Source organism: Chlamydotis macqueenii, chromosome W, assembly GCF_036417535.1.
Source record: "Chlamydotis macqueenii isolate bChlMac1 chromosome W, bChlMac1.mat, whole genome shotgun sequence".
NCBI classification, from domain to species: Eukaryota; Metazoa; Chordata; class Aves; order Otidiformes; family Otididae; genus Chlamydotis; species Chlamydotis macqueenii.
Genome location: NC_141592.1, coordinates 33630005 through 33643872, shown reverse-complemented (window position 1 = coordinate 33643872; position 13868 = coordinate 33630005). Strand labels below are relative to the sequence as shown.

Below are 13868 nucleotides of genomic sequence, written 5' to 3'. Positions count from 1 at the left end.
GTAATGCACACTTGTAAAGAGAGAAAATGCACTTTGAAGCCAGCAAGGGACTGCATGCCTTACGCAGAGATTCACAGCATCCTCCCTGGAGCAGACAAGTGGTGTCCCCCTCCCCTCCAAGCAGCATCTCCTCTCTCACAGGGGGCTTCCTGGCAGCAACACAGTTGTTCAAGGGGATGTTGGGATGGCAGGAGCCACTGCTTTGTTCTTTTCTCCTTCCTCTTGCTGTATCCCTGTTGTTTTCTACTCTGAAAGTTCCATGTGACTGTAGCTGTCACTGAGATCTGAGTTTGCACAGCACCTAACACAGTGTCAGTCCTGGCTTAAGATGAGGACTCTTTGGGGTTGATTACTGCAATGCCAAGGAAGTGGGCTCTATTATTTAAGCTTGGGAAAGGAGGGGAGAGGTTTGCTTACCCTCTGCTCCAAAGTCTCAGAGTGACGGCTTGGGGACAGAGCCCTCCTGGCCATCATGGGGGGCTCTGTGCAGTCCTATCGTAGAGTGAGTGAGCTGCTCCTCTTCTGGGAGCTTCAGCCCCTGAGGGAAGAGAAAGAAATAGTGCCTGTCATGTTTTAATCCCTTAATTCCTTCTCTCTCTTGTGTCTCCACAGCACAGAGCCCCACTGCAGCAGACCCCTTGCAGCAAGCCTATGCTGGAGTGCAGCAGTATGCAGGTTGTTAGTATTAACACTTTCTCCAAATAAACCTTTCTCTTCTCTAAAGCCTTTAATCTCTAAACACAGCTGAGGGGGCTCGAGGAAGGGAGATGTTTGCTGATATAGGGGCAAGCTGGGGGCCACAGACTCTCAGATTAAATTTGCACTTCTTGTGAAAACAAACATAAAGCCCAGAGTCTTCTCTCCCTAAGGAGGCAACCTCCTCCCTTTCCCCAGGGAAAGGTTCCCACTGACCTGTACCTCGTTGCAGCTTCATCAGTAGGTCTGCTTAGCACAGTGCACAAGTGCAAAATCAGGCCACAGATTTGGAGGACGCTTTCTATAACGGGTCTCCTGAGTGCTGCAGTGAGGAGAGGAGATAGGCAACCAGACCCTGCAGAGCCACGGCTGCTGTGCCTGGCAGTGTATGGTATGTCTGCACGTATCCATATTTTAGGATATGTCTACATTGAACATATCCCAGCTAGTTAGTTTGAGGCTTGCTTAGGAGCTACGCAGACATACTCCTGGCTTCCCAGCAGCTTTCTCCATGGCTCCCAATGGGTGAGCCTTCTCTTGTGTTGCCCTGTGTGCTGAGCAGCTCCTTTGCAGTTGATGGAATTACACCAGCCAAAGTGACCTGGTGCAGACCACAACCCTGCCATGTTCAGCCTCCCCTTGTGAGGTGTCCATGGCCAATGTTGCAAGGAAGCTACCACCCCAAAGTCATTATTTCCTGTGGTAATTGGAGCAATCATGGGCTCCCGCTGAGGAATGGCTATTATCTCATGTCAGCACTGTATCTGGAAACTTAATTTAATTCTCCATGTAGGCTCATTTGCCGGAGTTTTAGTTATTGTCATTTATTGCTTGTGAGGTTTGATAGATAGGAAGAAGCTCAACCCTTTGAGCTGTTAATTAACCCCTCTGCACACACATGGCCCCTATCCCCCTCTCTCTGGGCTCGCAGGTGACCCGTACTCTGTATTTTTAGCAGCAAGGCACATCATCTGCCATCTGTGGTACTGAATAGCTCCCCTTGTCTGCTTGGTGGGGGAGCTGAGGTGGGGAAAATTGTTTAATTGCTGCATACTGTTTCCACTGTGTTTGTATGAGAGAGAGGAAGTCTCTATGGACATGAAAGAAAATGTATATCCAAGAGAATATGTGCAACTGTGCCTATACAGTGCGTGAGCATACGAAGGTTAGAGTAAGGGAGGAAACACACATGTGAACTGTTTTTATAAACATGTGAATTAATCAGGGTGCAGGAGAAAAATGTGTGTGTGCACTCTGTGCATGGCTGTCAGCATGGGCACCAATGTGCTGAGCTCGTGAATGAATGTGTTTGTGGTACCATCTGGGATGGTTACACATCTCTGCTGGGAGACATCTCAGCAGAGACCCCCATTTACACCATGTGGCTGTCCCCAGTGCTACTGCTGATGAAACTGAATGGAAGGTGGGTGCTCAGGAATGTGTGGCACCTCCTGGAGCATGACCGTGGTGCTTCTGCCACGTGTCAGGCTGCACAAGATGGCCCTTCACGGAGCCAAAATGCAGGGGGAAAGCCCACCTCTAGCTTTGTATGATGGAGTGAAAACTCCTTGCTTCCCAGCACTGAAATCTGTCCCTCTTTCTTCTCTCCCTTTCTCTCCCCTATAGCTGCTTATCCTGCTGCTTATGGCCAGATTAGCCAAGCATTCCCACAGCCACCTCCCATGATCCCACAGCAACAGAGAGAAGGTGAGTAAATGGGCTGTCTTCCTTTCTAGCCCCAGAATGTTGATTCCCCTCCTCATACACCTAGAGACTATCCATTAAGTGCTCAGTTGCTTTGAATACCTGGTTTACTGAGTCTTTTCTCCATTTCCATATGTGGCACAAGCAGGATGCAGGAACATCCTCATGGGGAATCGCTACTGAGATCTCCTCAGTCCCCAGGAAGGGGAGCATGCTGATGTGCATGGGCCATGGAAAGACCTGCTAACAACATAGGCAATAATGTTCAGTGGGGGTCTGTGTTCGAGACAAGTAACAAGAATGTGAATAAAAATGCAATTGCATTGGAATAAATAATTTAATAGGAAACAAAGCACTGGTGGCCCTTCATTAGAAGCCAGTAACATGATTTCAGACACCTGCTATTTAGAGGAGCTGATCTAGTCCTTTCAGCCTCTTTTAATAATCTGGAAACAGAAATCAGCCCATTTAGAGCACAATCTCTGTATTAGGGTGAGACAAATCATGTAGTAAAAGTACCTACTTCTTTACATAGACTATGAGAGGAGCTTGGGTTATCTAGTCTGCACGACTGGATGGCTTCACTGGACACATGAAAAGTAAGGAGAGGTGGATCTCCCACTATTGCATATAAAGGTTTTGGGAGGTGACCATGCCATGTAATGTTCCCTTTACAGTCATGGGGAGCAGTGGGATCCTCAGAGGCAACCCACTCAGGTAGTCCCAATTGTCCTCCAGGGAGTCTACTGCTCCCTTTTGACAAGAAGAGGGGACCAGTTGCTTAAGTGAGGCCTTTAGAGTCAGGTGCTTCAGCTCAGTGTAGAGACCCTCATTTTAAATAATTACATTTCAACTTTTATCCTCTATTAAGTCACTAATTCAGATATATTCTATGTTATATGTGTTATTATATATATAATGACATTTAATATTTTAATGTAGTGTAACAGTCAGAATGAAATGAATCAAGATTACGCTATCAGACTAAAACATTCTGATGGCCTAGAACTACTTTAGGGGAGAAATCTCATTTTGTAGGAAAATTAGAAATGCCGCCACTTTGATCTAATTTGGAATTAATTTTTTTCCAATGTCAGAATTTCCTGGGGAACACAACTTCCAGCTCCTGATTAGCTCTAGTACATGTCCCTGCTGTGAGAACAGATGCACAGATCTAACATATTACAGAGATGTTTCCCCCATGCTGAAGGACTTTGCTCTTTTTTACTTACTGGGGCTAGATTAAGCACGGGACAAAATGGCAAGCAGATCATTGCTCAGCATAGCATTGTGCCAGGAACCATCAGAAGCAAGGCATAGCTGTTATGCACACTTTGGAGACCCACTGGCCAAAGACCCCTGTGTTCACAATGCATGGTATGTTTCTGTGGGTTGAGGGTGAGTGTCACCCAGTAGACAAGTTATAAAACCTTGCTCCTTCCTGTAAGCAGCTGGTATTGAGGATGGTTGGGGGACAGATATACATGAACCATCAGTCCAATGCAGGTTGCTGTTCCTATTGTCCTCCAGTTTCCTGCATTGTTTAGATGTTGTTTCTTTCTCTGCTGCTTGCTAGAGGGAGAATCTCTAAGGCGTGACGCTGCCTTTTAACAGAGGCTCAAGACCTTTAAGCATCTCTAACCTTTAAGAGGAAAACACAGCAAGAGGGAACTCTAATAATAACAATACTCAGTGCTGAGAAGAGTACTTTATATTTGGAAAGATGTGCACAAACATTGATTCGTTAATGAACCAGCCCTACCACAACAATAACATCGATGATCACATTGTTAATAACAATGCTAACTCTCCGCTCCCAGATCCTGGTTGGATAACAAGCCCAGAGCCCCTTGACTGCTGCAAGGTCCCTGTTATTACTTCCACATGAGCGCTGAGGATGCTGGCAGCTGACGAGGTGCATAGGGTGGAACAGATACAAAACAATCAAAGCTAGAGATTAAGTCTTGATTCAGGCTATGTCAACCAGGCAAAACTTGGGGGATAATTTTAAATTTGTATGGTATTACTCTTCTAGACATAGTTTCTGAAACTCAGAAGTACACTTAGATATTAAAATAAAGTGGTGCAGGCTTGTGACTCTCATCTGCCCTGTGCTCAAACATGCTGGGGACTGAATAGCAAGTGGATGCAGAAGAGGCAATGAAATTTCAGCCTCTGAGTATTTGCTGTAGAGGTGAGGTGTGCAGCTGACCAAAGGGTTGTAGGCTAACTTCATACAACCTTATGGGACAGCCCATTTCTAATTACTATTGGAAGAGCAGTCTAGTCATAGCCTTTCCTTGTGACACTGATTCTCAGTGTTGGTGATGCAATGATGGATAACTGATGTCAGCACAGGTATATGGAGTTTACTCATGTCAAGAGTGGACATCCAGGGATAGATTGGGTCTGCAGCTGTCTCCATGCTAAAAAACTAACAATGAGCTGGAGGGTGAGGAGCATGGGTAGAGCAATGGCTTAGCAGCTCGGGCCAAATCAAGCCAAATCAACATGGACCCACCACAGAATTCTCTACCATGTGCTTCTGTGCCCTCAGTCATGGGTGTTTCCATTATCCAGTGTGGTTTGCCTGTAATTTACAGACCATTTATAAACTACGTGTTCCTTAAAACTTTCCTTTTTGTCTGAATCAAGGCTATCTGTGTTTCTTGTGTATTAATAAATAGAGATATCTATAACTTAAAGCCATAAAACCAAGAGCCATGGTAGATGTCAGGGTAGAAATGAACCTTGATTCTCTTCTCATAATGTGTCATGAGGGTTAGATTTCAAGCTGACTTACAGCCCTTTTGAAAACCAAAGTAAAGTGTGTGATAAATAACTTTAGTACCATATTCAGCCCTGAACTGCCAAGTATACTGATGTCTGATAATCCCTTAACTCAGTCCAAAACAAGATCTTTCTCTCCAACAAGATAGTTAGAGTTTTCACTAAGGTTTTGCCATACCAGCTATGATCTTGCTTTTGCTCCAGTGATCCTGACCGAGTCCTTTAAAACTGGAATGCCCAGACTAACTTGACTTAAGAAAAAAAAAAAAAAACAAACAAGGCAGAAGGACTGAGGCAGGCAGATCTTGTTTTGTGAATTCTCTACTAAGGAGTTTAACTGTGATAGGTAACTTACAGATGGATGGATTTAACAAGAAATTGCTTGTTAAATCCTAATGGCAGAATTTTCATATGTGAGGATGGTAAAACAAATCAAACTACCTCAGGATGTTTCTCAATAGCAGGTGGAGTTATCAGCATTGGTCATTAGCAAAAACCTTCTGTAGTTAGGAACAGAGTGAGTTTGGCCTTGAATGTCTGAGTTGGTATGGGAAGCCACAGCATGGGTTTCCCAGCCACATTTCAGAGCTGAACTGGGCTTTGAGGATGGTCTCCACTTTTTCACATCCTCCCTGGTCTCTTCCTCTTGTTCTCTGAGCAGTGTGAGGCAAAGCTGATTTCAAGGTGAACTAAAGGTTGTTCTCTCCTTGAGCCCAATCTCTAAACCTGGTGTAGATAAAGTTATGTGCCTCCTGGTCTGCCTTATGCCTTAGTGGGTGTTTCTCAGCACATGCAGGCAGAATCCCTATTCATGCACAAAACATCCAAGACCCCAAGAAATGCAGATGGTATTTTTGAAAGAATTTGCCAGTTTTACAGAGCAAACTGCTGGCTCTGGTGACATCAGTGGGAATTTTGACACTAATGCAGCAAAGCCAAGATTTTACCCATTCTATTATTATGTGAATCTCAAATCTCGCAGCAGAAATGCTCTGGGTCATGTTCAGATGAAGGAATGAATTTTTCCCTGCTATTCTGGACTGTGGTCTTCTGGGCATAATTTTCTCAATTCTAACAGACACGTAGGGGGTGGTTGTTTGTTTAACACTTTCAGACTGTTTCATATCTAGTTTACCATGCCAATAACTCCACATTGTGTGGAAATGAACTGCAGCAAGGAACAGAGAAGGCACAGTTGCTCAGTGAGGAGTCTAAGGAAGAGGCAGACAGGAGTTGGGGGAAAGATGGGAAAACTTGGCATGAAATAGAAGAGCCTGATTGTGAGCCACTGAGGTTCAAAATTAATTTAGCTAAGCAGATGACCGGGTGCCTAATTAGTTAATTATTTCACCGTACCACTATCCCCTCCATTTGGAAGAAACCCTGTCATCATCCTCATGACCTCTAGGAAATGCACAAGATGCAAAGGATCAGCTGTTCCTTCGTGACAGTCCTTTTAGCAAATCAGTGGGGAAAATTGTGCTTAGCAAATATTCATTAGGACTTCATTTTCCATTGTTGTGGTTTTGTTTAGTGAGGGGGGCCTAAGGTGGTAGCTTCTGTAGGAAACTGCTAGAAGTCGTTCCCCTTTGTTTAGTGGACTCGGCCAGGCCTAGGGCGGACCCGCTGCTGGCCAAGGCTGAGCCGATTGGTAGCAGAATGTTCTGTCATAACGCCTCTGCGATAACGTATTTAAGAAGGGGAAAACAGAAAAAAAAAAAAGGAGAAGAGAAGATGTGAAGAAGCTGAGCGGGGGCAGAGGTGCAGAGGGGGAGGCGCAGGCCTCATGGGCAGCCCAGCCCAGCTGCAAGAAGTGGACAGGAGATGAGCTGGATGATGTGAAGAGATTCTGAGAGGCATCTGCCAGCCTGTTGTGAAGAACTTTTCTTGTGAGAGGAACGGCTGCAGATACCAAGGTCAGTTCAGAAGGAGGGGGAGGAGTAATGTGGCTCCTGGCCAGAATTCCCCTGCAGCCTGTGGTGATGACCATGGGGAGCAGGTTGTCCCCCTGCAGCCCATGGAGGTCCACGGAGGGGCAGAGATCCACTTGGAGCCCATGAAGGACCCCGTACCGGGGGAGGTGGATGCCTGAAGGCGGCTGTGGTCCGTGGAGGGCCTGCTGGGACAGCTGTTCTGGAGGGACTGCACCCCGTGGAAGAGATGACCCACGCCGGAGCAGTTTCACAAAGGACTGTGGCGTAGGGGTGGGACCCCACGCTGGAGCAGAGGAGGAATGCGAGGAGTTCTTCCCCAGAGGAGGAAGCAGTGGCATAAAACAACGTATGATGAACTGACCGCAACCCCCATTCCCTCTTCCCCCCTGTGCCGCTCAGGGAGGGGGGAAGGTGGTAGAGATAATGTTAAGCTTGGGAAGAGGGAGGGGTGGGGGGAGGTTATCTTGTTCCCTGTCTCATTCTCCTGCTAATTTTAGAAATAAATGAATAGTTTTCCCCAAGTGGAGTCTGTTTTGCCTGTGACAGTAACTTTAAGGATCTCTCCCTGTCCTCATCTCAAACCTTGAGCCGTTTTTCTTACATTATCTCCCCCTGTTCTCTCGGAGGGTGGGGGGAGTGAGAGAGAGACTGCGTAGTCTGGTCCCGATCGGGGCTGAACTATGACATCCAGCAATCCAAAAGCAAATGTGGAGAGTCTATTACTTCAATCATGCTGAGGCCCAGGAATTTTAATGAACTTTAAATGGGCATCTGTCAGAATCCTGACTTCACCATACTTCTCCTACCAGCCAGGGGGATGAGTAATGGCTAATAAAAGGTGAGAGCATCTAGACGAACTCCTCTCCCTAACAGGAAAGGCAAAGTTGTAATTTGCTGTGTTATGACACCATAATTATGCCCTGATGAAGAAAATGAGAGTATTAAAAAAAAACCCTTTCCTTCCCCACACTGTGCCCTAGATGTAAATGAGGGAAAGTTGGCTGAGTCAGGTCACAGGGTTGTAGGCTCATGGGCTGGGGGGAAAGGAGGAAATTCTCCTGTCCTCTGTCCTCTTATCCTTGCAGCAAGGAGCATGCACTCTGTCTCACTCATCTTGACCCCCCCTGGGTAAAGCAGAGCTGGAGTTACCTGTCGAGATCACTCCAGAGCAGAGCAGCAACTGGAAGTACCTTTGGAAATAAGACCATGAATAAAACGGTCCCTTTCTCCTAAAACTATACAGTTTTCTGCTAGTGAACACTGCAAGGGGTTTAGTTGTTCATTTTTTCCAACAAAATCACCTATTGCCTTTTGACTTTTGCTCAAGTACAGCATGCTTAAAAATAAAAGTCACATTGAAAAGTTTCATTCTAGGCTATTTGACCAGAGGCAGGTTCTCCCTTTTCTGCCACAAAATACAATTTCAACAGAACATATTCTGAGAGTCTCTACTTTAACAAAACTGCATATTCCAACTAAGAACTAATCTCTGAATATTTTTCCATGCACCCTCTGAAGTCTGTAAGAGTGTATGCTACATCACTGAGGCAAAAAAGGCAATTCCTCTTGTCTAGCAATTTGAATGTACATCCATTCGTAATCTCTCTTGCAGAACCCTCAACAATGGGGGACATGGCTAAACAGTCCAGATCTAGGGGAGTCTTCGGGTTGAGTCGAGCTGGGGGGTTGAATGTAAAAGTCTACAAAACAAAATAAGCCTGTGGGTTTGTGCATATCTTTCTACTTGTTATCACAGTCCCCACACAGATACAAGAAGGATAATGAATCTTCTGCATGCAGACACTGAGAAGAGGCACAGGTTAGTGTGAGTAACCCAAAACTCTACAGATTAAATGAGATTACGAGGAGTAAAGAAAAATTATAAACCACATTCTTTCATTCTTTTTGTTCTTATTCTTCCATTCTATCTTTCCATGGTCACATGTACTGCTGCATTCCTCTGTCTCTAGATTTTATCCTAGTGTCTGTCCTGGGAGGGTTAATGAAGTTACCATAGCCTCTAGGTGACTTTCTGAGTTCCTGGTCTTCTGCTTTGTCTGTTCCTCTGAGAGTCTGCAGACTGCTTCCTAGAGGTGACCCCTCACCAGTCAGAGAGGAGATGCCGGAGTAAATCTCCACTATGTGCTTTCTCATATCCTATTTCTCTCCATTCATGGGTCTTCTTTTTCTCTTGATAGGACCAGAGGGCTGTAACCTGTTTATCTACCATCTGCCCCAGGAGTTTGGGGATGCTGAGCTGATGCAGATGTTCCTGCCTTTCGGTAATGTCATCTCCTCGAAAGTGTTTGTGGATCGGGCGACAAACCAAAGTAAATGCTTTGGTGGGTAAAGATAACAAAACAGCTAGATTCATCCAGGAAAGGGCTTTCTCTGAATACTTTACCTTTCAAACTGCTTTCTTTCTCCTTAAGCTTTATGATTTCTCTCAATTTACTCCTGTCGATACTTTCCCCCTTCCCTCTTTCTCTCCTGATTGTCTCATGCTCAGAGTTGTGTGCACTGGTTAGAGGTTAAGGTTTGGCATCTCACCAGCAGCAGGGTGCTGTGGCTGCTGGTGGTGGGGTGGAAAATACCCCTACCCCAGAAAGGGAGGTAGGGAGGGTACAGAAAAGACTAAAGCACTTGGAGCAAAATGGAGGGGGCTGGGGAGGTAGGTGAGATGATGATGGGGTCAGCAGCAGGAGCATGTGGCAGAAAGGGAATTTCTGAACCTAAGGAAAAGGAAAAACAGGTCACGGGGTTGGAGGGGAGACAGAGCTGTGAGGGCAGCTTTCCGGCAACTGTCTAAGCATTAGACTGCAAGGGGACAAGGGCTGAACATCAGCTGAAAGCCTGGTCTTCTACGCAGATGGCTGCTTAGTGGACCGCAGACAGTTACGCTCTGAGCTCACCAGTCCCGAGTCAGCACCACAGCAGACACAGATAGACCGAGTTAGCCCTGTGCCTCAGACCTCAGGCCATGATAACAGGCTAGGTTTGAAAGCTGCACCATACTTGCACAACTCTGGCCTCGCTGCTGGCTCAACCCCACCACTTGAGCATGGAAAGAGCACAGCCTCAGCTGCCTGTGAGCCACCAACTATAGGGACACCCTGAGCTGCAATCACGACAGGAGGGCTCAGCCAGCCAACAGCCATGTGGTGATGTGCACATGGTGTCTCAGTGGGATCCCGCTGTTTGCAAAGGTGTTGCTGTGAAGAGTCCCTTCTGACAGTGCAGCAGCATGGGGACTCTGCCACATTTGATCTCATTTCACCTGGTGGACAGAGGATCTCCCCCATTCATGTGCCCAACACTGGAATGTGTAATTTCCGGTTCTCCACCATCCTGCACTCTTTGCAGACCTTCGCTGAGAAGTGCAACGGGACAAACTATTACTTTTCTTTTCCTATTACTTGCAGCTGATCTGGACTCTGTCTCTCAGGCAGACTTCCAGAGTTAAGATTTATTGCAGTTTCATTTTATTTTAAAGCCACTCTCAGTCTCCAAACTATGCTGCTTTTCCATGCTGCCTTCCCCTTTCCCCTTGTGGACAGCCCACCTCCCAAAACTCTTACCTTATCCTTTGCTAGCTATGGTGCATGTCAGACAGTACTTCCAAGAGTTTCGTGCTCCTTCTCTATGCACAGTTCCTCCTGCCCTGAGGAGGAGACTGTTGGTCTCAGAGAAACATGTTGACTATGCTGCAATGTGCACCACCTCCAGAAGGCTAGAAATAGCAGAAGTATAGGTAGCTAGTTATCTCAAGTATGTCACGCTGCTCTTCAAAACCTCCCACCCTGCTGACCTTCAACTTTAAAGCAATGTAAAAATGTAGAGAGTATTACAGAAAATCAGATATTTCATTTGTTTTCTTAAGTCTACTGAAGCTGGTGCAGATTATAATTTTTTGTTCAGAAAGACAATTTAAAAAAAATACTTTTTCCTAAAGGAAAAGAAAGAATTTTGTTAACTTTGAAAGTAAGAAAACTCTTTCCTTTTCTGCTTAAACATTTCCCAAAACTCAATGTGTGAAAACATAGCATTTGCATTCTGTTTTGCTTTTTTTTAAACCCAGCTAGAGCTCTCCAACTGATAGCCTGGGGGGACAATTCTGTCTGGCCTCAGAAAGATATTCCACCATTATATGACCTTTTAAAATGTATCTGCTATGCAGATCCCAAGTAAATTGCTGTAACAGAGTCTAGCCCCAGGATGTCAAGAAATTGTCAAGTCCTGCTTTAGACAAACTTAAATTCTATGGAGAAAAATGTCACCATGTTGTTTTCCACAGGAACAGAAAATACATAATTTGCTGCTCATGTCTCACTGTTGAACTACCTGCAAGCATCTGACCCAAATTGAGTGAGTCAGTAGAGCAGCATCTCAAAATAGGACTTCTATTCCTTCCCCTTTGGCTCTGGATTCTCCCCTGCATTTCCAGCATAAAGTTATCTCCTTTGGCCACTACTGGCAGGGTAGCGTAGGGACAGCCAAGGGAGTGTCAGGAAGAAAGCAAGATCAGCCACAAGCCTTTCTCCTGGTTTCTGGAGTCCATGACCCTGCAGAGAACCATTAGCACCTGCATGCACTGAAGAAACCACACTGTGGTTATGAAGCCTTTGACTTTCCTAATTCAGAGGCCGCTGCCTCCTGACTGACATGGAGCAGTGAGGAATGCAAGCTACAGCAAACACCAATCTCATATATGAAATGAGAAAGTGCTCAAAATGTGTCTATTGTTTTCCATAGCAGGACTGCTTGCTGTAGTGTGTAAGACTGCCTGAGAAACAACCCTGACTTCTCACTGAAAAAAGTTATTTAATTTGGGAGGCTTCTTTGCCTTTGACTTTTCTTCTGCTGCACATATCCAGGCTAGAACCAAATCCTTCATTTTCTCTTATAATTTTCCAGACCTCTGGCTTTTATTCCCCCCCAGCCTGATGCAGCTGTAACAAGTTTGGATTGCCAAGTGCAATCCACACTTCTGCCTCTCACTCACCAACACCCTGTCTATTGCATGGCCTGAGCCTCCATCACACCAACCATATCAGCATCACCTTGGGTTTCTCCTCACTGCCCTGTCCACCCTCTTGTATTCAGATTTACTGATTTCACCTTCACAGCTCTTCACCATTCTGCCCTTCTCTCTCCTCTCTCACTAGTCCTTCACTCAATGCCTAGCTGATACCTGCAGCCTCTTCCCATGCATTTCTTTTACAGCCAGCATGTTTCTCCTATTGGGCCATGCTGTCCATTCCCAGTGAAATGGCAAGGTCACAGCAGGAATCATTGTCTCACTCAGGGAAAAAATACACTTAGTTGGACACTCCTTGAAGATAATGACTCCCATTCTTGCAGCAGGCTGATCTAGGAAGTCTTGCACAAAGGTACAGTGTGCCACAGCCTGAACGTCAACTTCTGCAGGACCCTGATGCTTGTCTCTGTGCAAGGCAGAGACTGCACTGGGTATCTCACCTTCTCACTGCATGTGTGTCAGTTCTTCCATGTGTAGGTATGCTAAATGTCAGGACATGAAATACATTTATGTGCTGGTCTCAATGGTTCTGGTGATAATTCCCCTCTCAGTTATGCAGATAATTTAAATGTGATCAGTTTGCATACAAGGCAAAAAGAAAACTCCAGTAAAATGACACTGTTAAGGCTGTTAAGGCAAGTAATCAATGTGAGAAGAGCCATTCTTCAAGCTGCTCACACATGGCTAACTCTACCTCTGTCGTGGGATGACACTACAATACAGTCCTAATTTCAGGAGCACTTACCGTTGTGACACAAGATACATTTTAAGAAGACATTTGAAGACTTTAAACTAGTGAAATACAGAGTTAGACGTGTTCTAGGAAAATATTTTAACAGAGAAGAGAGAGAAAAGGATAGGTTTGGGCAATATTAATTAGGAAAACATGACAGAAATTAGAAAAATGAGGTCTTGGATGGAGCAGCAGAGGCCAAATGATTACCCCAAGGTGTCAAATAAGATGTAGATAAATTAAAGCTGGAGGAATTGCTTTACTGGTACACTTGGAAATTCATTCCTCCAGTCACCTCTTTCTGAGAGCAGTGAGCACCTGGATCTGCCTGCTCTTTGCACGCCATCGAGCAGCAGATACTGTCAGGCCAGTTCTGCTCCATGTCCCCACCTTGTCCTCCACATGTGTCTCCTCGGCATATGACTGTTCCCCATACCCATCGATGTGGCACCTTCAGTTTCTCCCCATGGGACGATGACTCCAGGAAGCTCTGAAGAACCTCTCCTATGGCCACAGAGACATTGGAGTTTCCCTCCACTCAGCTCGACATGGTCTGAAACCTCAGGTGTCAGCAACCACAACTGCTGGATGTTTTTCTCCTTTTCTATGCATTCCAGATGGACTTTCACACTGGCAGAAGGGATGTCCTACCCTTTTGAAATGTCCCACATTAAACGTAGCAAGGAGCATTCTAGCTTTGACTACAAACTGCAAGGGCTTCTTAGGATCATGGATTTATATGGCCTAAAGGAAACATCTTGTTTGACTCTTGGTACAACACAGACATCGAGTTTCATTCCAGATTCCTGCAGGGAGCCCACTTGAAAGTTGCTAGTGAGCCACTCCATTTGGCAAAACATCCAATCATCTCTGAAGATGCCAAAAGAGACAAAATAACATCACTTGATGAGGGTCTTAGTAGTTAATTACCTTTGTTGTTAAATATTTCTATTCCCTACTAAACTTCTTCTGT

At 45.4% G+C, this 13868-nt stretch overlaps 1 protein-coding gene across 1 annotated transcript in view; it reads left to right on the top strand.

Annotated features, from left to right (window-relative positions):
* Positions 1 to 13868, top strand: part of LOC104482491 (CUGBP Elav-like family member 4) — an 829267-nt gene that overhangs the window by 774632 nt on the left and 40767 nt on the right. The window contains 3 exon segments of the mRNA XM_086769726.1: positions 613 to 678; positions 2323 to 2403; positions 9323 to 9466. Coding sequence (XP_086625852.1) covers positions 613 to 678; positions 2323 to 2403; positions 9323 to 9466 — 291 coding nt within the window.